The sequence below is a fragment of the Salvelinus fontinalis genome, chromosome 28 (genome assembly GCF_029448725.1).
Source record: "Salvelinus fontinalis isolate EN_2023a chromosome 28, ASM2944872v1, whole genome shotgun sequence".
In the NCBI taxonomy this organism is placed as follows: domain Eukaryota; kingdom Metazoa; phylum Chordata; class Actinopteri; order Salmoniformes; family Salmonidae; genus Salvelinus; species Salvelinus fontinalis.
Genome location: NC_074692.1, coordinates 19,119,019 through 19,146,671, shown reverse-complemented (window position 1 = coordinate 19,146,671; position 27,653 = coordinate 19,119,019). Strand labels below are relative to the sequence as shown.

Below are 27,653 nucleotides of genomic sequence, written 5' to 3'. Positions count from 1 at the left end.
GATGTATTTGTCATCTTGGTTTATTGTGAAGTTTCACAAATGTTTCCTGTGCCTTTTACATCTTACATTGTAACATAAGCTGTAACATGAGCTCTAACCTGGATCTTGGCAGCTGCATATTTGTTTTAGCAGATGTCTTGAGATTTTGTTCTCATCATTGGAACTTTACTTTCGCTTTATTTTTTCAGAGGATCTGCAACAGTGTACATGTATAATGCATTAGTAACCTAGTATTCGGCAAGCTTGATTGTAGTTATGCCATTAGTAATATCAAATTTAACGTCAACATAATCCTGTGCAGGTGCTGGATTATTTAGACTGCATCTGTCTTGAGCCATAGATTATTTTTAACCAAAGTATAACTGTCTGATGTTGCCGTGGAAAGTGAATAAAAAGTATCGGGGGTAGGGAGTATAAGACATTTGGCCGTTGATATGTTAATAAATCGATTTCAAGAGAAGAGTTAAGATTCAGAAGACACTTCAGTTACTTCCATATATGGGCATTGTCTTCTGTATTGGAATGCAGACTTCGAGCAGGAACTCCATATATGGGCACAGAGCTCATATTGAAATGTGGCCCTGAACAGGAATGCCACACATCGGCACCAACATTAATATTGCAATGCACCCCTGAAGCAGGAACACCGTATGGGCCCAGACACACATTGGAATGAGGCCATTACCAAATCTACATGTATGGACGTAGAGCTTTGACCATCCCAATTTGCATCCAATCTTCATTAGCCACAAGCCTGCATCACCTGAATCCCCTTGCTTAATCAACCACCCTCATAGTATTTCAATGGCATCCATTGTCAAGCCTTTGTACATTGGCCTAACAAACAAGCCATACTGCAAGTTTGTGATGAGCCATTGGCCCGCCACACTGAGTCCCCCTCCTGGCTTCCTGCACAATGGTGGGCCAGCTCAACACTGGTCCATGATGGGGTGCTGGCCCTGCCATCAGGCTCAGCACAACTAGGGGTTGACCCTGTCAGGAATCCAGGTACTAACCCTGATCACGACCAGGGGCTGGCCTCTCCGTCAACAATCCACAATCCGAGAAGCCAAACTTGTGAAATGCTTGATATTGTCGCAGTGACTGTCTTTCCATAGATTTAATGAAGGATCAGTTAGGTTGACTTGGCTAGAAAAACATGTTCTAGACTATAGACTGGTTTCACTTACTATGGAGCTCAATGCATACGTTCTCATTATGACATTTAGAATAGGTCATAAGGCTATGATTTTGGTACAAAATGCCTTTTCAAAGTTGTTCTACAATTTAGCTGCAATGGATTGAATATCCACTCTGAATATACCAGAATCATCTGGCAGTAAGACCAATTCTTCAAAAGACAGGCAGTGAGTAATGCCACTGGACAAAACTTGGTTGCTGATTTCGCTCCTTTTATTTGTTTGGTTATTTATTTGTAATCTGTCTTCCAGTTGTCATTTTTGAGTGCAATCAGCATCAATCCATCATGTTCCTTTCAGAATAACATCTTGGTTTGATCCAAAGAGATACTAACTAGAATGATATCAATGGAGGTCATGATAGGCAGCTTGGCATGCTTTGCAAAATGGAGAACCTTTTCACAGCCATTTGCCAGATATCAGGGATTTCTTTACAATTAATTTGCCTGATACCTTTGATTAAAATCTTAGCCTTTACCATAATTTTGTGTATAGATCATGTAAATTGCTATCAGGGCTTGTTTTCCCCAAAGGGACATTTATTTCATTTGATCAGTAGATACTTGCCATGTAAATTTAAATAAATATACTTTTTTTTCAAGTGTACAGACTTGCTAACTTGAAATTCAGGACCAGCCTTTTAAAATAGATGCATTTCAAATGTGATATCTGTATGTGATTTAAGACTTTCCAACACCATAACTCTATTCTTGACTATAAAAATATTTAATAAAATCGAAGACCATTCTTGATACACAAACTGTTGACTGTGAAAAACCCAGCAGCGTTGCAGTTCCTGACACAAACTGGTGGCTCTGGTATCTACTACCATACCCTTAAATATTTGGTTGTGCCCATTCCACCTGTGAATGGCACACACAATCCATGTCTCAATTATCTCAAGGCTTAGAAATCCTTCTTTAACTTGTCTCCTCCCCTTCATCTACACTAGGTATTCCCAAACTGGGGTACGCCAAATAAAAATGTGATTCACATTTTTTTTTTTTTTCTTTGGAAAAAAAACATCCTTCACATTTTCAAACAGTCCATTTATATTTTTCCAATGGGGCTATACATTTTTTTCCCTTTTTTTCTCACCTTTAGTAGCCTCGTTTCACTGCCAAAAATACAATTAAACCATCTAGTGTTCACCGAAGTAACAACACAATGTCAAATACAGATAGCCTAGTCAAATAATTGGGGCGGCAGGTAGCCTAATAGTTAGAGCGTTGGACTAGTAAATTAAAGGTTGCAAGATCGAATCCCCGAGCTAACAAGGTAAAAATCAGTCATTCTGCCCCAGAACAAGGTGCAGAACCATCATTGAAAATAATAATTTGTTCTTAACTGACCTGCCTAGTTAAATAAATGTAAACATGTTTACATCCAATCACATTAACTGTTACTCTCTCACGGGAATTCCACTAACAGTCCGTATGTAGTGATGGTGCAAAAGCCATGACCGGGAGACAGTGGAGTGGTAACGCGTGTGCAAGCAGTAGCTCCCGACGCCACTTGGGTACACTGCAGCATCCACCCGAGAGGCTCTTGCTGCCAAGCCTGACAGCTTGAAAGATGTTTTGGACACTACAGTAAATATGGTTAACTTTGTTAAAGCAAGGCCCCTGAACTCTCATGTATTTTCTGCACTATGCAATGATATGGGCAGCGACCATGTAACGCTTTTACAACATACAGAAGTGAGCTGGTTATCAAGGGGCAAAGTATTGACACGTTTTCTTTACTGACCATAATTTTCACTTGTCTGACCGGTGCACAACTGAGCAAGAGGAAAAGTACATTAGTGTCTAGTTTGAGAAACAGGCACCTCTTCACTGTTGACGTTGAGACTGGTGTTTTGCGGGTACTATTTAATGAATGCTGCCAATTGAGGATGTGTGAGGTGCTGACTCCGGGAGGCTGGCCTTCTAGGCAGAGTTCTTTTTCCCATCTTAATCTTTTCTTTTTATTGGCCAGTCTGAGATATGGCTTTTTCTTAACAACTCTGTCTAGAAGCCCAGCATCCCGGAGTTGCCTCTTCACTGTTAACGGTGAGACTGGTGTTTTGCGGGTTCTATTTAGTGAAGGACTTGTGAGGCATCCGTTTCTCAAACTTGACACTCTAATGTACTTATCTTCTTGCTCAGTTGTGCACTGGGGCCTCCCACTCTTTCTTTACTGGTTAGAGACAGTTTGCGCTGTTCTGTGAAGGGAGTAGTATACAGCATTGTACAAGATCTTCAGATTCTTGGCAATTTCTCACATGGAATAGCCTTAATTTCTCAGAACAAGAATAGACTGACGAGTTTCAGAAGAAAGGTCTTTGTATCTGGACATTTTGAGCCTGTAATCGAACCCACAAATGCTGATGCTCCAGATACTCAACTAGTCTAAAGAAGGCCAGTTTTATTGCTTCTTTAATCAGAACAGTTTTCAGCTGTGCTAACATAATTGCAAAAGGGTTTTCTAATGATCAATTAGCCTTTATAAAATGATCAACTTGGATTAGCTAACACAACGTGTCATTGGAACACAGGAGTGATGGTTGCTGATAATGGGCCTTTGTATGCCTATGTAGATATTCCATTAAATCATCAGTTTCCAGCTACAATAGTCATTTACAACATTAACATTGTCTACACTGTATTTGACAAATTTTGTTATTTTAATGGACAACAAATGTGCTTTCTTTGAAAAATAAGGACATTTCTATGTGACCCCAAACTTTTGAAAGGTAGTGTATGTATATACAGTTGAAGTCGGAAGTTCACATACACCTTAGCAAAATACATTTAAACTCAGTTTTTCACAATTCCTGACATTTAATCCTAGTAAAAATTCCCTGTCTTAGGTCAGTTAAGATCACCACTTTATTTTAAGAATGTGAAATGTCAGAATAAGAGTAGAGATAATGATTTATTTCAACTTGTTCATGTTCCCACTGGGTCAGAAGTTTACATAGATACACTCAATTAGTATTTGGTAGCGTTGCCTTTTAAATTGTTTAACTTGGGTCAAACGTTTCGGTTAGCCTTCCACAAGCTTCCCGCAATAAGTTGTGTGAATTTTGGCCCATTCCTCCTGACGGAGCTGGTGTAACTGAGTCAGGTTTTTAGGCCTCCTTGTGTAACGGATGTGAAATGGCTAGCTAGTTAGCGGGTACGCGCTAATAGCATTTCAATCGGTTACGTCACTTGCTCTGAGACTTGAAGTAGGGTTTCCCCTTGCTCTGCAAGGGCCTCGGCTTTTGTGGAGCGATGGATAACGATGCTTCGTGGGCGACCGTTGTTGATGTGTGCAGAAGGTCCCTGGTTTGCGCCCGTGTCGGGGCGAGGGGACAGTTTAAAGTTATACTGTTACACTTGCTCGCACATGCTTTTTCAGTTCTGCCCACAAATGGTCTATAGGATTGAGGTCAGGGCTTTGTGATGGCCACTCCAATACCTTGACTTTGTTGTCCTTAAGCCATTTTGCTACAACCTTGGAAGTATGCTTGGGGTCATTGTCCAGTTGAAGACCCATTTCTGACCAAGCTTTAACTTCCTGACTGATGTCTTGAGATGTTGCTTCAATATATCCACATAATTTTCATTCCTCATGATTCCATCTATTTTGTGAAGTGCACCAGTCCCTCCTCCAGCAACGCACCCCCACAACATGATGCTACCACCCCCGTGCTTCATGGTTGGGAGGGTGTTCTTCGGCTTGCGAGCATCCCCCTTTTTCTCCAAACATAACCATGGTCATTATGGTCAAAAAGTTATATTTTTGTGTCATCAGACCAGAGGACATTTTTTTTGTCCCCATGTGCAGTTGCAAACCATTGTCTGGATTTTTTTTATGGCGGTTTTGGAGCAGTGGCTTCTTCCTTACTGAGCGGCCTTTCAGGTTATGTCGATATAGGACTAGTTTTACTGTGGATATGTATACTTTTGTACCGGTTTCCTCCATCTTCACAAGGTCCTTTGCTGTTGTTCTGGGATTGATTTGCACTTTTCGCACCAAAGTACATTAATTTCTAGGTGACAGAACGCGTCTCCTTCCTGAGCGGTATGACGGCTGCGTGGTCCCATGGTGTTTATACTTACATTTACATTTACATTTAAGTCATTTAGCAGACGCTCTTATCCAGAGCGACTTACAAATTGGTGCATTCACCTAATGACATCCAGTGGAACAGCCACTTTACAATAGTGCATCTAAATCTTTTAGGGGGGGGGGGGGGGGGGGCAGAAGGATTGCTTTATCCTATCCTAGGTATTCCTTGAAGAGGTGGGGTTTCAGGTGTCTCCGGAAGGTGGTGATTGACTCCGCTGTCCTGGCGTCGTGAGGGAGTTTGTTCCACCATTGGGGTGCCAGAGCAGCGAACAGTTTTGACTGGGCTGAGCGGGAACTGTACTTCCTCAGTGGTAGGGAGGCAAGCCGGCCTGAGGTGGATGAACGCAGTGCCCTTGTTTGGGTGTAGGGCCTGATCAGAGCCTGAAGGTACTGAGGTGCCGTTCCCCTCACAGCTCCGTAGGCAAGCACCATGGTCTTGTAGCGGATGCGAGCTTCAACTGGAAGCCAGTGGAGAGAGCGGAGGAGCGGGGTGACGTGAGAGAACTTGGGAAGGTTGAACACCAGACGGGCTGCGGCGTTCTGGATGAGTTGTAGGGGTTTGATGGCACAGGCAGGGAGCCCAGCCAACAGCGAGTTGCAGTAATCCAGACGGGAGATGACAAGTGCCTGGATTAGGACCTGCGCCGCTTCCTGTGTGAGGCAGGGTCGTACTCTGCGGATGTTGTAGAGCATGAACCTACAGGAACGGGCCACCGCCTTGATGTTAGTTGAGAACGACAGGGTGTTGTCCAGGATCACGCCAAGGTTCTTAGCGCTCTGGGAGGAGGACACAATGGAGTTGTCAACCGTGATGGCGAGATCATGGAACGGGCAGTCCTTCCCCGGGAGGAAGAGCAGCTCCGTCTTGCCGAGGTTCAGCTTGAGGTGGTGATCCGTCATCCACACTGATATGTCTGCCAGACATGCAGAGATGCGATTCGCCACCTGGTTATCAGAAGGGGGAAAGGAGAAGATTAATTGTGTGTCGTCTGCATAGCAATGATAGGAGAGACCATGTGAGGTTATGACAGAGCCAAGTGACTTGGTGTATAGCGAGAATAGGAGAGGGCCTAGAACAGAGCCCTGGGGGACACCAGTGGTGAGAGCGCGTGGTGAGGAGACAGATTCTCGCCACGCCACCTGGTAGGAGCGACCTGTCAGGTAGGACGCAATCCAAGCGTGGGCCGCGCCGGAGATGCCCAACTCGGAGAGGGTGGAGAGGAGGATCTGATGGTTCACAGTATCGAAGGCAGCCGATAGGTCTAGAAGGATGAGAGCAGAGGAAAGAGAGTTAGCTTTAGCAGTGCGGAGCGCCTCCGTGATACAGAGAAGAGCAGTCTCAGTTGAGTGACTAGTCTTGAAACCTGACTGATTTGGATCAAGAAGGTCATTCTGAGAGAGATAGCAGGAGAGCTGGCCAAGGACGGCACGTTCAAGAGTTTTGGAGAGAAAAGAAAGAAGGGATACTGGTCTGTAGTTGTTGACATCGGAGGGATCGAGTGTAGGTTTTTTCAGGAGGGGTGCAACTCTCGCTCTCTTGAAGACGGAAGGGACGTAGCCAGCGGTCAGGGATGAGTTGATGAGCGAGGTGAGGTAAGGGAGAAGGTCTCCGGAAATGGTCTGGAGAAGAGAGGAGGGGATAGGGTCAAGCGGGCAGGTTGTTGGGCGGCCGGCCGTCACAAGACGCGAGATTTCATCTGGAGAGAGAGGAGAGAAAGAGGTCAAAGCACAGGGTAGGGCAGTGTGAGCAGAACCAGCGGTGTCGTTTGACTTAGCAAACGAGGATCGGATGTCGTCGACCTTCTTTTCAAAATGGTTGACGAAGTCGTCTGCAGAGAGGGAGGAGGGGGGGGGAGGGGGAGGAGGATTCAGGAGGGAGGAGAAGGTGGCAAAGAGCTTCCTAGGGTTAGAGGCAGATGCTTGGAATTTAGAGTGGTAGAAAGTGGCTTTAGCAGCAGAGACAGAAGAGGAAAATGTAGAGAGGAGGGAGTGAAAGGATGCCAGGTCCGCAGGGAGGCGAGTTTTCCTCCATTTCCGCTCGGCTGCCCGGAGCCCTGTTCTGTGAGCTCGCAATGAGTCGTCGAGCCACGGAGCGGGAGGGGAGGACCGAGCCGGCCTGGAGGATAGGGGACATAGAGAGTCAAAGGATGCAGAAAGGGAGGAGAGGAGGGTTGAGGAGGCAGAATCAGGAGATAGGTTGGAGAAGGTTTGGGCAGAGGGAAGAGATGATAGGATGGAAGAGGAGAGAGTAGCGGGGGAGAGAGAGCGAAGGTTGGGACGGCGCGATACCATCCGAGTAGGGGCAGTGTGGGAAGTGTTGGATGAGAGCGAGAGGGAAAAGGATACAAGGTAGTGGTCGGAGACTTGGAGGGGAGTTGCAATGAGGTTAGTGGAAGAACAGCATCTAGTAAAGATGAGGTCAAGCGTATTGCCTGCCTTGTGAGTAGGGGGGGAAGGTGAGAGGGTGAGGTCAAAAGAGGAGAGGAGTGGAAAGAAGGAGGCAGAGAGGAATGAGTCAAAGGTAGACATGGGGAGGTTAAAGTCACCCAGAACTGTGAGAGGTGAGCCGTCCTCAGGAAAGGAGCTTATCAAGGCATCAAGCTCATTGATGAACTCTCCAAGGGAACCTGGAGGGCGATAAATGATAAGGATGTTAAGCTTGAAAGGGCTGGTAACTGTGACAGCATGGAATTCAAAGGAGGCGATAGACAGATGGGTAAGGGGAGAAAGAGAGAATGACCACTTGGGAGAGATGAGGATCCCGGTGCCACCACCCCGCTGACCAGAAGCTCTCGGGGTGTGCGAGAACACGTGGGCAGACGAAGAGAGAGCAGTAGGAGTAGCAGTGTTATCTGTGGTGAGCCATGTTTCCGTCAGTGCCAAGAAGTCGAGGGACTGGAGGGACGCATAGGCTGAGATGAGCTCTGCCTTGTTGGCCGCGGATCGGCAGTTCCAGAGGCTACCGGAGACCTGGAACTCCACGTGGGTCGTGCGGGCTGGGACCACCAGGTTAGGGTGGGCGCGGCCACGCGGTGTGAAGCGTTTGTATGGTCTGTGCAGAAAGGAGAGAACAGGGATAGACAGACACATAGTTGACAGGCTACAGAAGAGGCTACGCTAAAGCAAAGGAGATTAGAATGACAAGTGGGCTACACGTCTCGAATGTTCAGAAAGTTAAGCTTACGTTGCAAAAAAAATCAATAAAATTAAAAATCTTATTGACTAAAATGATATAGTACTGCTGGCTGGTGAAGTAGCCTGGCTAGCAGTAGCTGCGTTGTTGAAAGTGAAGCTGGCTAGGTGACCTCGACAGTTTCTCTAAATTTCTCTAAACTACACAATTATCATGGATACAAGGACAGCAAAGACAACTAGCTAACACTACGCTAATCAAGTCGTTCCATTGTAATGTAAGTTTCTACAGTGCTGCTATTCGGTAGAAGTTGGCTAGCTAGCAGTGTTAGCTAGCAGTGTTGGCTAGGTAGGAGGACGGCAGCGCGGCAGGCGAAAATAGCTGGCTAGCTAACCGATAATTACTCAAAGTTACACAATTATCTTAGATACAAAGCTAGCAAAGAAAACTATGTAGCTAGCTAACACTACACAAAACAAGTCGTTCCGTTGTAATGTAATCGTTTCTACAGTGCTGCTAATCGGTGGCTAGCTGGCTAGCTAGCAGGGTTGACTACCTTACGTTAGGACGAGAATACCTGGCTAGCGAACCTCAGCGAACCTCGATAACTACACAATTATCTTTGATACAGAGACGGCTATGTAGCCAGCTAAGTAGCTAGCTAAGATCAAACAAATCAAAGATAGCAAAGACAACTGTGTAGCCAGCCAACACTACACTAATCAAGTCGTTCCGTTGTAATGCACTCGTTTCTACAATGCTATTCGGTGGCAAGCTGGCTAGCTAGCAGTGTTGGCTAGGTTGCGTTAAGTTAGGACGAAAATAGCTGGCTAGCGAACCTCAATAACGACGCAATTGTTTGATAAAAAGACGGCTATGTAGCTAGCTAAGATCAAACAAATCAAACCGTTGTACTGTAATGAAAATGAAAATCAGACCGTTGTACTATAATGAAATGTAATGAAAAGTTATACTACTATTCGGTAGACGGTGGACGTTTGCTAGCTGCTGGGCAGATAGCAGTGTGGACAACGAGACGACGAAATACGATAATTACGCAATTATCTTTGATAATTATCTTTGATAATAAACTTGCGTACTATTGTTTGTACAGATTAACGTGGTACCTTCAGGCATTTGGAAATTGCTTCCAAGGATGAACCAGACTTGTGGAGGTCTACAAAAAAAAATCTGAGGTCTTGGCTGTTTTAATTTGATTTTCCCATGGTGTCAAGGAAAGAGACACTGAGTTTGAAGGTAGGCCTTGAAATACATCCACAGGTACACCTCAAATGATGTCAATTAGCCTATCAGAAGTTTCTAAAGCCATGACATCATTTTCTGGATTTTTCCAAGCTGTTTAAAGGTACAGTCAATTTAGTGTATGATAACTTTTGACCCGCTGGAATTGTGATACAGTGAAATAATCTGTGTAAACAATTGTTTGAAAAATTACTTGTGTCATGCACAAAGTAGATGTCCTAACCGACTTGCCAAAACTATAGTTTGTTAAGACATTTGGGGAGTGGTTGAAAATCAAATTTTAATGACTCCAGCCTAAGTGTATGTAAACTGAAGATTTCAACTATTGATATACATAGACTGCTCCAAAAAATAAAGGGAACACTAAAATAACACATCCTAGATCTGAATGAATGAAATATTCTTATTAAATACTTTTTTCTTTACATAGTTGAATGTGCTGACAACAAAATCACACAAATTATCAATGGAAATCAAATTGATCAACCCATGGCGGTCTGGATTTGGAGTCGCACTCAAAATTAAAGTGGAAAACCACACTACAGGCTGATCCAACTTTGATGTAATGTCCTTAAAACAAGTCAAAATGAGGCTCAGTAGTGTGTGTGGCCTCCACGTGCCTGTATGACCTCCCTACAACGCCTGGGCATGCTCCTGATGAGGTGGCGGATGGTCTCCTGAGGCATCTCCTCCCAGACCTGGACTAAAGCATCCGCCAACTCCTGGACAGTCTGTGGTGGAACGTGGCGTTGGTGGATGGAGCGAGACATGATGTCCCAGATGTGCTCAATTGGATTCAGGTCTGGGGAACGGGCGGTCCATAGCATCAATGCCTTCCTCTTGCAGGAACTGCTGACACACTCCAGCCACATGAGGTCTAGCATTGTCTTGCATTAGGAGGAACCCAGGGCCAACCGCACCAGCATATGGTCTCACAAGGGGTCTGAGGATCTCATCTCGGTACCTAATGGCAGTCAGGCTACCTCTGGCGAGCACATGGAGGGCTGTGCGGCCCCCCAAAGAAATGCCACCCCACACCATGACTGACCCAACGCCAAACCGGTCATGCTGGAGGATGTTGCAGGCAGCAGAAGGTTCTCCACGGCGTCTCCAGACTCTATCACGTCTGTCACATGTGCTCAGTGTGAACCTGCTTTCATCTGTGAAGAGCACAGGGCGCCAGTGGCGAATTTGCCAATCTTGGTGTTCTCTTGCAAATGCCAAATGTCCTGCACGGTGTTGGGCTGTAAGCACAACCCCCACCTGTGGACGTCGGGCCCTCATACCACCCTCATGGAGTCTGTTTCTGACCGTTTGAGTAGACACATGCACATTTGGGGCCTGCTTGAGGTCATTTTGCAGGGCTCTGGCAGTGCTCCTCCTGCTCAAAGGCGGAGGTAGCGGCCCTGCTGCTGGGTTGTTGCCCTCCTACGGCCTCCTCCACGTCTCCTGATGTACTGGCCTGTCTCCTGGTAGCGCCTCCATGCTCTGGACACTACGCTGACAGACACAGCAAACCTTCTTGCCACAGCTCGCATTGATGTGCCATTCTGGATGAGCTGCACTACCTGAGCCACTTGTGTGGGTTGTAGACTCCGTCTCATGCTACCACTAGAGTGAAAGCACCGCCAGCATTCAAAAGTGACCTAAACATTAGCCAGTAAGCATAGGAACTGAGAATTGGTCTGTGGTCACCACCTGCAGAACCACTCCTTTATTGGGGGTGTCTTGCTAATTGCCTATAATTTCCACCTTTTGTCTATTCCATTTGCACAACAGCATGTGAAATTTATTGTCAATCAGTGTTGCTTCCTAAGTGGACAGTTTGATTTCACAGAAGTGTGATTGACTTGGAGTTACATTGTGTTGTTTAAGTGTTCCCTTTATTTTTTTGAGCAGTGTATATACTCCCTTGTCTCTGTAGTTTTCCATGTCTGGTCTAACAGGCTGGGTAACCAGGGGTAGATCAACTTTGTTACTAATATCAGAGATTAGGGATGTTTCTACTTTAGGTCTATAAGACGTTTTTTGGAACATAAACAATAATACGCTTATCTAGAACGCTTGGCCCCACTACATCCTGCTAACTGTAGCTGCCCCAGAGAACATGTCAAGTTTATTTTACAAGCAGAAAAGTAAACAAAGTGTACTTTAAGACAAAAAGTGGGGTTGCATGTAGCCTAGTCAGTGTATGGAGAAGAAAAACAGTATATACATTACTTGCATACATGGTACAGAAATAGTACTGTAAAGATGACCAGTTTCACGTCAATGTTCCATCAGAGGGCGCCTAGTCAGAGTGGAAGAGGTGGAATGTTCTGTCAGAGATATCTCTGGTTCTGTTCATGATGTTATGAGACGAGTTTCCTGTGTGCCGAGCTCTCATTCAGTAGTGATTCGATCCTATTCTACTTCCTCCATAAAGTAGCTAGGACGGGCGTTTCACAGCTAGCACAAGTGTTTGCGCGAAAGAAAGATGGCAGTGAACTTAAGTAAAAACGGAATTTCCCTGACAAATGCTTACAAAGAGGTTGTAGATGAGAAATCCAACACCAACTGGTAAGGACGGTAGCTAGCTTTAATTGCCTCGCCATAACATGTTGCATCCGCTATGTTTAAGTAGCTATCTCCCTAGCTAACATGTATTTCCTCTCGTACTTAGCTATCATATCAGTTAGCTAGCTCGCTAGTTGTGAAATGAAAATGAATTGTGTTACAACGAAGCAGTATGATGATGATTATTGCCATGTTTCTTCGAGGTAAATCTGATTACCTTGTTGTCTGGCAATTTCCTTAGCTTGTTAACTAGCTATCTTACGTTAGCTAACTAGTTAATGATGGTGCTATATAACATGACTGTTAACCTATTTGAGTTACCTGTTTGCGTTTTATTTTATTGGATTCATTCACATTGCAATGCCTAAACTTGTATGCAGCTAACTAATTTGGCTAATGTTAGCTAGTTAGTCAGAATTTGTACTAGAGAAAATACGTTTCTGTCACTGTTCAAATAAAACCTGTTGGTGTCGGTGTTTAAACATGACCCTAATTAACCTGCTTTAGTTGACAAGACTGGGGTTATCAAACTCAGAGGGTTTTAGTCGTAGCACACGTTGCTGAATTAAAAGTTCTTTAGGTCAACCATGGCATGGGGACCAGACTTGGCTAACTAAAAGAGGAAGCTCTCATACGTGTTTTTAGACATTTCTCACCATATAATTACACCGAACAAAAATAAACGCAACATGCAACAATTTCAAAGATTTTACGGAGTTACAGTTCAAAAAGAAAATCGGTCAATTGAAATTAACTCATTCGGCCCTAAGCTATGAATTTCACATGACTGGGAATATAGGTATGCATCTGTTAGTCACAGATACCTTTAAAAAAAAATGTAGGGGCATGGATCAGAACCAGGTGTGACCACCATTTGCCTCATGCAGCGTGACACATCCTTTGCATAGAGTTGATAAGGCTGTTGATTGTGGAATGTTGTTCCACTCCTCAATGGCTGTGCGAAGTTGCTGATATTGGCCGGAACTGGAACATGCTGTTGTACACGTCGATACAGAGCATGCCAAACATGCTCAATGGTTGACATGTCTAGTGAGTATGCAGACTATGAAAGAATGGGGACATTTTCAGCTTCCAGGAATTGTGTACAGGGCTGTGCATTATCATGCTGAAACATGAGCGAATGACTGGCACGACAATAGGCTTCAGGATCTCATCATGGTATCTCTATGCATTTAAGTTTCCATCGATTTTAAAATGCAATTGTGTTCATTGTCCATAGCTTATGCCTGCCCATACTATAACGCCACCATGGGGCACTCTGTTCACAACGTTGACATCAGCAAACCGCTTGCCCACATGTCGCCATACATGCTGTCTGCCATCTGCCCGGTACAGTTGACACCGGGATTCATCTGTAAAGAGCACACTTCTCCAGCGTGTCAGTGGCCATCGAAGGTGAGCATTTGCCCACTGAAGTCAGTTATGTCACCAAACTTCAGTCAGGTCAAGACCCTGGTGAGGACGACGAGCACGCAGATGAGCTTCCCTGAGACGGTTTGAGTTTGGGCAGAAATAATTTGGTTCTGCAAACCCACAGTTTCATCAGCTGTCTGGATGGTTGGTCTCAGATGATCCCGTAGGTGAAGAAGCTGGATGTGGAGGTCCTGAGCTGGCTTGGTTACACGTTGTGAGGCCGGTTGGATGTATGCCAAATTCTCTAAAACGACATTGGAGGTGAATTATGGTAGAGAAATTAACATTCAATTCTCTGGCAACAGCTCTGGTGGACATTCCTGCAGTCAGCATGCCAATTGCACGCTCCCTCAGCTTGAGGCATCTGGTATTGTGATACAACTGCACATTTTTTTTGAGTGATATTTTATTGTCCCTAGCACAAAGTGCACTTGTAATGATCATGCAATTTAATCAGTTTCTTGAAATGCTACAACTGTTAGGTGGATGGATTATCCTGGCAAAGGAGAAATGCTCAATAACAGGGATGTAAACAAATGTCTGCACAATTTTTAAAGCAATAAGCTTTTTGTGAGTATGGAACATTTCTGGCATATTTCACCTCATAAAACATGGGACCAACACTTTACATATTTTTGTTCCGTATACATAGTAATGCACTATTACAAAAGCTCTACATTTTGCACACTTTAAGTTGCACTATGCTGAAATCACTCCGCCATTTTCTGTTTGTTCAAATTCTAATAGTTTGCCTAATTTCAGTATATGTGACAATACAAGCAAGTATAGTGTACCATCTAAACCCGACAATATAGTATTTTCAGCTCTTTGAAGCTGATGTACAAAACCGAAAGTAAAAGATGCAAAAATGAAACTTAAGAACGGGAAGCATAGAAATAGCTCACATAGACTCCCGAGTGGCGCAGTGGTCTAAGGCACTGCATTGCGGTGCTTGAGGCTTCTTTAAAGACCCGGGTTTGATCCCGGGCTGTGTCGCGACCGGGAGACCAATGAGGCGGTGCACAATTGGCCCAGCGTCTTCCGGGTTAGGGGAGGGTTTGGCTGGCTGGGATGTACTTGTCGCATTGCGCTCTAGCAACTCCTGTGGCGGGCATGGCACATGCGCGCTGATTTTGGTTGCCAGTTGTATGTTGTTTCCTCTTGACACATTGGTGCGGCTGGCTTCCGGGTTAAGCGATCAGTGTCAAGAAGCAGTGCGGCTTGGCAGGGTTGTGTTTTGGAGGATGCATGGCTCTCAACCTTCGCCTCCGTACGGGAGTTGCCGCGATGGAACAAGGCTGTAACTACCAATTTGGCTATCATGAAATGGAACAGATCTACCGCTTCTTTGACTTGCTTTCGATGAGGATGATAGATCTATATCTCACTTTTCAATGTGAATTTGGTGGGTCACCCAAAATGTTACATATTGAAGCTTTAATGGTTCCGATCTGAAGTTATGCAGTTCAATCAAGTGTCATGTTTTGAGTAAGGCACATCACTTAGCCAGGTAGCTTCAGGATGCTATTCTGCAATAGCTTGCTAAGTGTGGTTGTGAATACTGATGCTGACAGTCTGTTTAAACTGCTTATTAGGCTACCAATCTACAATTTTGCAATGGTTGTGTGATCCTGTAACCTGGTGTTCTTCTCTGCAGGGCCTTGTTCACCTACGAGGGGAACACTAATGATATACGATTGGCAGAGAAGGGAGGTGAGTGTGGTAGACAGAATCCAAGAAAGGCTCCAACATGTAAATATTCTGTTTGGTTTTAAGTCTGCAATGTTGTCTGAGATCATCACCCTCACTTATGGTGTGCAACTGAATTGCTCTCAAAGCACTGTAAGGCAATTTAAAAGATGCAAGTAAAGGTAAATGGTAATCTTTTGCAGTAGTGGCACATTTTTATTGTTTGGGTAAGTCTCCCAGACAGGTTTCTTTCAGAAGATAACTATTTGCATATGTGAAAAGAAAAATAACCAAGCATGTGTAATGTAGTAGAGGAAAATATTTACATTTTAGTCATTTAGCAGACGCTCTTATCCAGAGCGACTTAGGTTAGAGTTAGTGCATTCATTTTAAGGTAGCAAGGTGAGACGGCCACATGTCAGTCATAGTAAGTTGGCAAAACATGTCCTCAAAGTAGCTATCATTAAGTAGAAAGTGTACCCAAACGCGCTTTAGCCAAGATTGAAAAATAAGAGAATCAGGTGCTTGACTGAGGGACATGAAAATCCCAAAAAGAATCCTTGCCCCAGGACACTTCAACAGGTGACTATCCAGGAATAAAAAGAAAATGAGCACTCTGTTTCTGCATAGATCTGATAATTAATTGACGTGGTATACAAAAAGGCTTACACTGGTGTATTCGCCTTTTCGGGGGGCAGGGCGATTAATCAAGATACTTACAACTAGGGTTGGAAACTTTGCAGTAAAATTCCGGAGTTCTTCCAAAAAAATTCCAATAGATATTAGGCCCTGGAATTTGGGGGATTTTGCTAAAATTAATCAAAAAAAGTTTGCTTATAACAGTGAACCTTTTTTTGTGAGATACACAAGGCAATTCTAGGTCTTGTGGCATATTTTGGTTAAACTATCCCCAATTCAATGGAATTGCAACCTTCTGCATGCACAGTGCATTCTTCCATCACATGTACAGCTGATTCTCAAGATCTTGCACACTGAGATGCTATTGAGCCCACACTACTACACTGTCTGAGCTAAGGACTACATGCTTTCTGGTAAGTTTTGATTACAATACTGGGTGGGGTGAATATATTTTATATGACATGAATGATTTTTTTGTTAACTAGTAAATAGTATCCTACAGCAAAGTGTGTTTAAATAATTTCTAACTTGTTAACAATTTCTGATGGTTAGTTTTTGCTACCATGTAGGTTTTAGATTGCTTGAGCCTGCTAACTGAGGAGTGTTAATTCACCTGTTTCCATACATGTTTCATTTTAAAACATTTATCTTGCAAAGGAGTTGTTTAATCTAACTGCTTAACTATTTATCTGCATATGGAATTGTATTTGGGTTTTTTTCACTCATTTTTTCCCTAATCTTTACAGGGAAATGCTACGGCACCATCTGATGTGTGGAGACATTTCACTGCAGCTAATGTAGAAGGAAAAGCTGTGTACATTTGCAAATACTGTGCCAACTCATATGTGAAGAATGCAACAAAGATGCTGAATCATCTGGCCAAGTGCATAAAGTTCCCTCAGTTTTCACAATAAGCGACCTCTGACAAAAGTCCCTCTACTTCTATTCGAGGTGAAAAGGATGAATCAGACACTTTATCGATAGCAACAGCTCATGGTTCTCCTAGAATCAGAAGATTTTTTTTCACTCAATGGAGGAACATAGTCAGAAATGCTGATGAATGTCTTGCTCGAGCTGTGTATGCAACTGGTTCACCTTTGATGCTCACAGGCATGGTGTATTGGAAGAGATTTCTGAATGTTCTTTGCCCAGCATGCACCCCTCCAACCAGACATGCGTTATCTACTCATTTTCTGGATGCAGAGTTCAACAGAGTTCAAGTGAAGGTCAAGCAAATCAGAGAAAGCAGACTGTATTGCAATAATCTCTGGTGGCTGGTCGAATGTTCGTGGACAAGGAATAATTAACTACATCTCCACACCTAACCAGTATTCTACAAGAGCACAGACACAAGGGACAACAGACACACCGGTCTCTACATTGCAGATGAGCTAAAGGCAGTCATCAATAACCTTGGACCACAGAAGGTATTTCCACTGGTGATACAATGCTGCGAACATGAAGGCTGCTTGGTCTAAAGTGGAGGAGTCCTACCGTCACATCACACCCATTGGCTGTGCTACTCATGCATTGAATCTGCTCCTCAAGGCCATCATGGCACTGAAAACAATGGATACAGTACAAGAGAGCCAAGGAAATGGTTAGGTATGTGAAGGGTCATCAAGTTATAGAAGCAATCTACCTCACCAAGCAAAGTGAGAAGAATAAGAGCACCACATTGAAGCTGCCCAGCACACCCATTAGGGTGGTGTTGTCATCCTGTTTGACAGTCCTGGGGGGGAAGGCGTCTCTCCAAGAAATGGTCATATCATAGTCTGCCGATATGGACAATCCCATCAAGAGGATCCTCCTGAATGATGTATTTTGGGAGAGAGTGGTATGCAGCCTGAAACTCCTGAAACCTAAAGCAGTAGCCATTGCACGGATTGAGGGAGACAATGCCATCCTGTCTGATGTTCAGACTCTGCTTGCAGATGTAAGAGAAGAAATCCGTACTGCCCTGCCCACTTCACTGTTGCTCCAAGCAGAGGAAACTGCAGTTCTGAAATACATCAAAAAGCGTGAAGACTTCTGCCTGAAGCCCATACACGCCGCAGCGCACATGTTGGACCCCAAGTATGCAGAAAAGAGCATCCTGTTGTGTGCAGAGATTAACAAGGCCTATGGTGTCATTTCATTTCATGAAGCTGCCTGTTGAGGACTTGAAGTGTCTGTTTCTCAAACTAGACACTAATTTACTTGTTCTCTTGCTCAGTTGTGCACCGGGGCCTCCCACTCCTCTTTCCATTCTGGTTGGAGCCAGTTAGCGCTGTTCTGTGACGGGAATAGTACACAGCGTTGTACGAGATCTTCAGTTTCTTGGTAATTTCTTGCATGGAATAGCCTTCATTTCTCAGAACAAGAATAGACTGATGAGTTTCAGAAGAAAGGTCTTTGTTTCTGGCCATTTTGAGCCTGTAATCGAACCCATAAATGCTGATGCTCCAGATACTCAACTAGTCTAAAGAAGGCCCGTTTTATTGCTTCTTTAATCAGAACAGTTTTCAGCTTTGCTAACATAATTGCAAAAGGGTTTTCTAATGATCAATTAGCCTTTTAAAATGTTTAACTTGGATTAGCTAATACAACGTGCCATTGGAACACAGGAGTGATGGTCGCTGATAATGGGCCTCTGTACGCCTATGTCGATATTCCATTAAAAACCTGCAGTTTCCAGGTATAATAGTCATTTACAACACTAACAATGTCTACATCGTATTTCTGATTAATTTTGTTATTTTAATGGACAACATGTGCTTTTCTTTAAACTTGAATTTCTAAGTGACCCCAAACTTTTGAACGGTAGTGTATGTTGAAAATGTTTTTGGGAGATGCGACGGATCATTCAATATTCCCTTTCTTTTGTTGTTCAGTGAAATCATCCCATGTGAAGAGTCAACTCATTTAATTAAAAGTTAAATTTGTAACAATTTTTTTCTATTGGAAGGATTTAATAATTTGTAATTGTCTACTTATGATCAGGTCAAATGTTTATGTTTCTGTCGCCATATGATATGGTAAATGTATCCAATGCAAAAAAACATCTACATTTAATTCCCACGGAAAGTTTCCACCTCTGAATATTCCCCAAAATCTGCAACCCTACTTACAACACACACACACTGTCAAAAATAGAGCATGTCAAAAATAGAGCATGTTGAAAAAGGGAGTCATTTGCCATATATTGTGTACATAATGTAGGCTATACACAGTAATGTACATGACAGACTTTGCATAGAACATAAATTCTACAATGTTCCCGATACTGGTGTGTTCAGATGGTGGACTGGAGGAACTGGTGGAGGAACTTAGCAGCGGTAAAATAATGTACGCTTTCTGTCGTGTCGAGGACCCAAACTCTGGCCTGTGCAAATACGTCCTGATCAACTGGGTGAGTGCTGCACTACACTCCCTTTTCTTCCAAAGGTGGCACTCCTCTGTATTTTGTAAATCTGGTTGTCAAGTTGAATGAATCTTATGAGTATTTGTGTTTCAGACTGGAGAAGGTGTGAAAGACGCCAGGAAAGGACTATGTGCCAATCATGTCAGCTCCATAGCTAATTTTCTCAAGGTAATATAATTTGGCATGGTTTAGACCCCTCCAACTCTGGACCTCAAAGCCAGTTCCACTGCATTTTTTAAAAATTGTTCCCTTCAAATTAGGGACTGATTTAGACCTGGGACACCAGGTGTGTGCAATTCATTATCAGGTAGAACCGAACCAGCAGGCTCCGGACCTCGTAGGCTAATAGTTAAGTACCCCTGGTCTAGGCATTTTCTCCATACAGACTGCTTATGTTTAGTTAATGATCAAAATAAACTACTTGTGGTCATGTAGTGTAATTGCGTAGTATGTGGACACCTGCTCATTGAACGTCTCATTCCAAAATCATGGACATGAATAGAGTTGGTCTCCCCTTTCATGCTATAGCCTCCACCCTTCTCGGAAGGCTTTCCACTAAATGTTGGAATATTGCTGAGGGAACTTGCTTCCATTCATCCACGAGCATTAGTGATGCCGGTTACTGATGTTGGACGATTGGGCCTAGCTCACAGTCGGCGTTCCAATTCATCCCAAAGGTGTTCAATCGGGTTGAGGTCAGGGCTCTGCAGGCCAGTCAAGTTCTTCCACACTGACCTCGACAAATCATTTCTGTATGGACCTCGCTTTGTGCATGGATTGTCATGCTGAAACAGGAAAGGGCCTTACCCAAACTGTTGCCACTAAGTTGGAAGCACAGAATCATCTAGAATGTCATTGTCATGCTCGGCCATGGAAACCCATTTCATGAAGCTCCCAACGAACAGTTATTTTGCTGACGTTGCTCCCAGAGGCAGTTTGGAACTCGGTAGTAAGTGTTTCCACCGAAGACAGATTATTTTTACGAGCTTCAGCACTTGGCTGTCACTTTTTGTCAGATTGTGTGGCCTACCACTTTGTGGATGAACTGTTGTTGCGCCAAGACGTTTCCACTTCACAATAACAGCACTTACAGTTGAGCGGGGCAGCTCTAGCAGGGCAGAAATTTGGCATTTGACTAGTTGGAAAGGTGGCATCCTGTGATGGTGCCACGTAGAAAGTTGAGCTCTTCAGTAAGACCATACTACTACCAATGTTTGACTATGAATTTTTCATGGCTATGTCCTCGATTTTATACACCTGTCAGCAACGGGTGTGGCTGAAATAGTCGAATCCACTAATTTGAAGGGGCGTCAACATACATTTGTGCATATACACTTGCAACACTAACCTCAACAGAACATGAAATTAAGAACAATTGCAGGAAAGACTGAGTAGACACCCCTGTTAGTGCCAGTAATAGCTTTTGAGTGTTAGAGTTAAGCAGAAGTTGGATGCTACTTATGGTGAATTATTGGTTGTGGTTTCTGAATCAGCTCTTGAAGTGGTCTGTTATCAGGTGAAAGTCACCTTGCTAACTGCATGTCAACAAATCCTATGGGTGGTGGCTGTCATATCAAATATCCCTCCTGTTGACAGCCCTTTCATGGCCTTATCTGGCTGAAATGTGTGACGCGTGTTTGTAGCTAAAATGTCTGCTGTAATTCCAGGGAGCCCATGTCACAATAAATGCCCGTGCAGAGGAGGATGTGGAACCTGAGGCTATTATGCAAAAGGTGGCCAAGGCATCAGGGGCCAACTACAGCTTCCACAAAGAGTCCAACAAGTTCCGAGACGCTGGTCCCCAGGGACCTGTGGTACGTACCAAATATATCATCTTATCCTTTTAGAAATTAAAATCAGAACATTTTAGTTATGCATTGAGTTTGTTTCATCAGATGTTAAGTGTCTGTAGACATGTTTTGTACAGGCAGGTTGCACTGTTAGGCAAGTTGCTTTGTGGTCAGATAAATTCTCATATCTAATTTGTTTCGGTTAATCACTTGTCTGCCTGTGGACATTTTTTGGTAAGATTCATTGCACAAGGCTGTGGATGAGAGATTCTCAGTGTGGGTTTGTTTCCAACATGTTGGATGTTGTGACTTGCAGAGCTGGTTGTTTACAATGACTCATGTGCAGTAGAATCCAGGGGCTTAGTTGAGCTCATGATTGTTGGCCGGGGCTGGAGCCAGAGAGGCCAGGCCAGGACAGGCTGTTTAAAGCCTGTTAACTTGGCATAATAAACCGACATGCTGTGTCAGTACTGGATCTAGGTGGGGGGTTAGTGTCTGAGTGCCAATTTGTTTTTGTTGTTTAACTAACGCTTGTATTTTGTTGTGACAGGGCTCTGTGTATCAGAAGACCAACGCCATGTCTGAAATCAAACGGACCAATAAAGACAACTTCTGGGCGCAGGCAGAGGTGAGTCAGCCCCAACACCTTACTGCCACTACAGGGACTCCATGGTGTCCCCCTCCCAGAGTGCAAAGAACCTTGGCGTGGCTCCAGCAAGTTAATGCTCTACAACATCCGTAGAGTATGACCCTACCTCACACAGGAATGGCGCAGGTCCTAATCCAGGCACTTGTCCTATCCCATGTAGAATACTGCACGTAACTCGCTGTTGGCTGGGCTCCCCGCTTGTGCCATCAACCTTCCTAAGTTCTCCATGTCGCCACGCTCCTCCGCACACGCCACTGGCGTCCAGTCGAAGCTTACATCATCTTCCAGACCCTGGTACTTACCTACAGAGCAGCAATGTGAAGCCCCTCCTTACCTTCAAGCTATGCTCAAACACTATATCCCAAACCAAGCACGCCACCTCTGGTCTCTTGGCCCTCCCACCCCTACAGGAGGGCAGCTCCCACTCAGCCAGTCAAAACTATTCTCTGTCCTGGCATCCCAATGGTGGAACAAGCTTCCCCCTAAAGTCAGGACAGCGGAGTCCCTGCCCATCTTCTGAAAACGTTTGAAAACCTACCTCTGAAGAGTATCTTAAATAACTCTCACATGCTTTTCTTATTAGCACTGACTTTGCTCATGAGGGAAAATGTACTTGATAAGATTGTGATGTTGTCTCCTAGTTATCTTAAGATGAATGAACTAATTGTGAGTCGCTCTGGATAAGAGCATCTGCTGAATGACAAATACTGGTTAGATTTGCTTGTGTTGCTCAGCTTGTTCTGATTAAATAGTCCTTTATGACAGTGAATACCCTAACCTGGTCTCGTGTTCTGTGTGTCTCAGAAAGATGAGGAGAAGCGGCAGCGGGAGGAGCGCAGCAAGGCAGACGAAGAGCGCCAGAAGCTGGAGAAAGATCGGAAGGATCGAGAGGTCAAGGAGGCAACTCTCAGAGAGAATAGAGACAAGGAGAGGGCCTCTATGATTGACCAGCAGAAGTGAGTAAAATGGTGGTTAGTAAACTTAGCTGGAGGTGGTTATCTTATCGAGTTGACCTTATTAAGACAGCCAGGTTTCCATTAAGTCTGCTTTTCCCATTTGTTTAACAGGAAGTTCCAGCAGCAGCAGGAAGCTGAGAGCAGAGACAATGAAAAACAACAATGGGTGAGTTGTCTGCTGACTCACAGCAGGACAGGCCGGCTGACTGAGGTGAATTCAAATCCGCTATGTTTAACTGGTGTTTCATTCTCATGTAGGGGGCAGCAGATCCGTTTATGCAACATGCATCCTGCCAGAACTGGGTTCAATACATGTGAATTTATTTAAATAGGCCTACATATTTTTAAATAATGTAGCCTGACTCAGTTACTTCTATTGGAAGTATTTTCAAATAATTTCCTATAAGTAGTCTACTATTTAAATGTATTTTCAAATACTATTTCTTTGAAATGTATATAAAAGTAATTGAGATATTTGAACCCAGGTTTGCACCCCACCTAAATGATCTGTTTTAAATGTGAAGGCACACATTTAGGATGTAAATATAACACAAGAACAAACTATACAGAACCGGTAGGTGTAGCCTCGTGGGTAGTGTTGAATTATGTGTGGTGCATCATCAGGAGGAGCAGGAAAAGGACTTCCAGGCAGCTCAGAAGAAAGGGATGAAGCGTGGTGAATCTGTGGAGAAAGCCAATGTGAGTTAACTGTGGCCCCCTGTAGGTTGAAAGGTTCCCTATACCCTGTGACTCAGAACCCTCTGTTTCCTGCTTCCCTTTCCATAGACACAACCAAATCTGTTTCTTGCTTGAATCTAAACTCGTCATAGCTTCACTTACCTTCATTTTCCTGTTTGTACATTCTTTCTGCTCTACTACCATCTACTGTGGTCATGACTTCTCATCTTTGAACGTCATTCAGAACACCTTTATGCATACAGTAGATGGTATTGTCTTCTTTATTAAAGAGAACATCTGGAACGTTGCTATGGCTATACAATACCCAGTGTGTCTGTCTGACCACATGGTGTGTTTCAGGAGGCGGCCTCCCTGATCTCCCAGCGCTCTATGAACCCCAGAGAGATGTTCAAGCAGAGAGAGAAGGGCATGGCCCCCAGCGCTGCAGACACCGACACCCCTGCTGCTGCCCACACCCCTGCCAGCCCCCAGCCAGGTAAGCCACCAATGTATATAAACAGCAAACAGTTGTATTGAATAGTGTAGTTCTTAAAATTGTTTTTTCCATGAGTGTTTCCTAGCTGGGCTTTCTAGCTCTGTCAGGTGGGGGATGTGGTCGTGCAGTGAGATCAGGGGATTGTCTGGGCCATGTTGAAACATGCAGGAGGAGAATCTTGTCGCATTACTCTGCCTTCATCAACTTTAACTCATTGTCTCGTATCACATCTTGTCTCTAGTCCACATCTTTGTGTTGTCTCTGCTCTGCTTAGTAACCTTCCCGGCCAACCTGTCTGTCTGCTCTGGTGTGTGTTTCTCAGGGCGTTTGAACAGCCCTTTTCTCTCTAAGCAACCATGCGAGCCTGAGCCGTCCCGCTTGCCCCTGCACCAAGCCTCCCCTCTGCCAGCAGGCTCCGCCTCTCCTGTCCCTGCTGCAGGTCTGAGCTCACTCATACTGCTGACACAAACTGACCCTTTCCCAACACACACACACATACTTCACACGTAGGTGACTGAGTGACATACAAATGCTATGTTTGTGTTTTGGTCAAATATCTACCTGATGCTACTCGCTTTAAATCCATCAATCTAAATGATTAACCTGATGCTACTCCCTTTCATCTCTTGTTAATTCAATTTAACATCACCCTCATGGCTCATAGGCCATGTCCATCATTAGATCACTGTACATCATCAATCTCATCCAGTGTCTTGTTGTTTTCCATGAGACTTGACAGATGGTTTTGTAATTATTCAGTGTCTGAATATTTGAGTGCATGCTTTAGTATGTTTGTACACTGTGTGTATCTGTGCTCGTATATCATTTGTGTACGTTGTCATAATAAGAACCCAATGTGGATGAGCCCGTTGTGGATGAATCCACTCCCAGTGTGGGCGAGCCATGCCAGTCTGAGTGCTTGGATGAGCAGGATGCAACCCCTGAGGATCAGTGGCAAGATGAAGGTGGGCCCTGCTCCCCACACACCTCAGTCTGAACACACAACAGTCTGATTCATCTCATCTATGTTTCATCATGACCCTTTCTCTGGACACATTTCATAATTACTTTGTACTCTGGATCCCTGGTGCTTCTGCTGCCACCTGTTGGTAGAGAGGTATTCCTTTTCGGATAAAGACAATGTACTTTTTCTGTTTCAGTAAAGGCAACGGCAGCTCCCACTGAACACAACCATGCCACAGAGCCAGCCCAAAACAACCTCTATGAGGAGCCCCCAGAGGTAAATATTTGTCAGCACATGAGCAGTGAGATTCATTATTTGTAAACAGCAGTAGTATACTTTTTAATCAGAAAATCACATATCACAATCATTATTGAAATGCCATTCAAGTCAAGAGAACTTTGGTAAATATTTGTGCTTGGACTTAAATGTGAAGATCATTCTCAGAGGTATAGCACCCCTTGTTGTTCGCTCAGGTGGAAGAGAACACGAATGAGGTGGCTGCAAAGAAGACAGACCGAGGCGTCTGTGCCAGAGCTCTATACGACTACCAAGCTGGTAAGCATTGTTAGTCACAGCCTACTGACAATTTACAGTGACACTCGGCCCACTGAACTGGTTCTCTGTGTGAACGACGTGTAACCGTGAGGTTTTTCCCATATGGAGAATGTGGGTGAAACTGCTAGATGGAAACTGGAAACTGTCAGTGAGCAGTGGTTACCCTAGAATTATTTTCAGCAACTGTGGCAAATTTGTGGGGGAGGCATGGTTTTAGAGGCACTCTTCTTGGACGTATAGACAATGTTTCTGTTTTAAAGCTAATTTCCTGAAATTCTACACATTTTGCCATGGGGCTGAGAGAAACTGCAGTTTCAAAGCTAATTTCCTGCAATTCTACACTTTGCAATGTCTTATCCCTTGTTTTTATGCTATCTGGGTGATTTCAAACAACAAAATCAATGGGAACCACATGCCATGACATTTTGGGAATTTCTGATTCTCTCGTTTTTATTTTGGTAATTGTTAGTTCTCAAATATTATCTTATAAAAGAATATGTAGGTCCATTATCCTTTCTACATACTTTCAGTTTTTTTTAAGTGGGGTTCACGAAATCAGGGAAACAACATTGGCGACGGAATAGACACCGTACAATAATACAGCAACAGATTTCCGAATGGACATGGTGATCTGAGGTATTACTCTTTTAATTTCACAGCTGATGAGACAGAGATTTCCTTCGATCCTGATGACATCCTCAATGGCATCGAGATGATTGACGAGGGCTGGTGGCGGGGCTATGGCCCAGACGGTCATTTTGGAATGTTCCCAGCCAATTACGTGGAGCTGGTCTAAGTCCATACCTTGCCCACTCACTAGATCAGCATATAGGAGGCAGAAGAGAACCCCCCCCCCCCCCCCCCCCCCCCAGGAGAATTGGCAGTAGGAAAACTGCTAGCTCCAGAACACAGCATGTCAGAAGTAACTCAACAGTGAACTTTTCAGAGTCAATTGCTGAACTGTATCCTTCACATTATGGACCAGTGTATGAACAGTGACCAGGGGGTGCTCAAATCTATCCCTGTTGAAGAGAGAAATTCCATTATTTCATTTATGTTGTGAGAACTTAGGTGGCATTGTTTAGGTTTTGATGAAAACCCATATACTGGCCAATCCCAAACTGAATCTCTTACCTTCTGTGATTTAGTAAATTGTCAGCCTTTTTTTAATGTTTCAATTCAAGATTCCATTGTAAACATTAATAGCACTTGTACATCACTTATCTTAAAGTGAAGCCAGTTTTGTTCCAGGTGTACTTTTTTTTTGTTATTTGTATCATTCACTCATGTCATGTTCAGGATAATAACATTTCATAGCTCACATAACGGTACCAAATATCATTTTTTTTGCCTTTTCCTTAGACTGACGTTTTATGTGAGTTTGCTTAAATAATCCTGCGTGAATTTCAAACCATAGTTTGGTATTGCAGTTGAATATTTGAAAACCAAAATGTCCTATATTTGCTGTGCTCTCCTGTGGGGCTGAATTCAAGAAAAGATGGGGGTGAAAATGACACATTCATCATATCCTTGTGCAAAAGTATTATTATTTTTTAAATATGTAATGATTATGCTACAGAGCTTGTCCACATACCCTCCCTCCCTGCCCTCCTTTAGTCCCTAGAGAATTTTAATGACTGACTGTTTCAGGGACCAGTTACACGAAACAAGGCAAGAGTAATCTTTCCTCTCGTGTTGTTGAATCGTCTTGTCATTATCTGTGTCTTGGGTACAATTTGTCTCTGCTTAACCTGTCGTTCACAGTCCAGCTTCCATCAAAATGCAGGTCTGTGAATGGCTTAATTTAGCAGGCTTAAGAGAGCCATGATCAGATGCTGTTATCATGTGAGACTGCCAAATGAGAGTAAAGGAGTGGGGTGATGATGCTGTCCTCTGGAAAGTGCTTTCTCTAATTCTAATCTGTGTGGAAACTTCATAACTGTTATGCAACTTCCCTGCTTTTTAACTTATAATGAAATCATTGCAATAAAAAGTTTGTGGGACATTGTCACTTTAAATAAAGATTAAGAAATGTAAAAAGGGTCACTAATTTCAAGGTGCATGATGTATCCGTTGGCCTTGTTTTTCAAGAGTATATTGTAATGCAAATACTTTCGTCATAATTAAAGAGTTCAAGTAAAATGTGTACAA

The 27,653-nt window shown here is 43.8% G+C and overlaps 1 protein-coding gene across 5 annotated transcripts; it reads left to right on the top strand.

The window, feature by feature from the left end:
* The first annotated feature begins 12,006 nt into the window (after positions 1 to 12,006).
* Positions 12,007 to 27,653, top strand: LOC129826325 (drebrin-like protein B). Of its 5 annotated transcripts, XM_055886916.1 has the most exons (15): positions 12,007 to 12,252; positions 15,341 to 15,396; positions 19,290 to 19,402; positions 19,508 to 19,582; positions 21,082 to 21,228; positions 21,755 to 21,832; positions 22,658 to 22,809; positions 22,921 to 22,975; positions 23,434 to 23,508; positions 23,848 to 23,983; positions 24,306 to 24,422; positions 24,832 to 24,948; positions 25,144 to 25,223; positions 25,421 to 25,502; positions 26,162 to 27,653. In XM_055886916.1, the coding sequence occupies exons 1-15, from the start codon at positions 12,170 to 12,172 to the stop codon at positions 26,296 to 26,298; spliced, it is 1,503 nt and encodes a 500-aa protein (XP_055742891.1). In that variant the 5' UTR covers positions 12,007 to 12,169; the 3' UTR covers positions 26,299 to 27,653. The 5 variants fall into 5 exon arrangements, with proteins under 5 accessions (XP_055742891.1, XP_055742892.1, XP_055742893.1 ...); XM_055886917.1 differs by lacking the exon at positions 24,306 to 24,422; XM_055886918.1 differs by lacking the exon at positions 24,832 to 24,948.

Coding starts and splice junctions, on each gene's coding strand:
- LOC129826325 (XM_055886916.1), top strand. CDS start 12,170: ATGGCAGTGAACTTAAGTAAAAACGGAATTTCCCTGACAAATGCTTAC. Junction 21,833..22,657: donor ACTTCTGGGCGCAGGCAGAG/GTGAGTCAGCCC, acceptor TGTGTGTCTCAG/AAAGATGAGGAGAAGCGGCA. Junction 24,949..25,143: donor GGATCAGTGGCAAGATGAAG/GTGGGCCCTGCT, acceptor TTTCTGTTTCAG/TAAAGGCAACGGCAGCTCCC.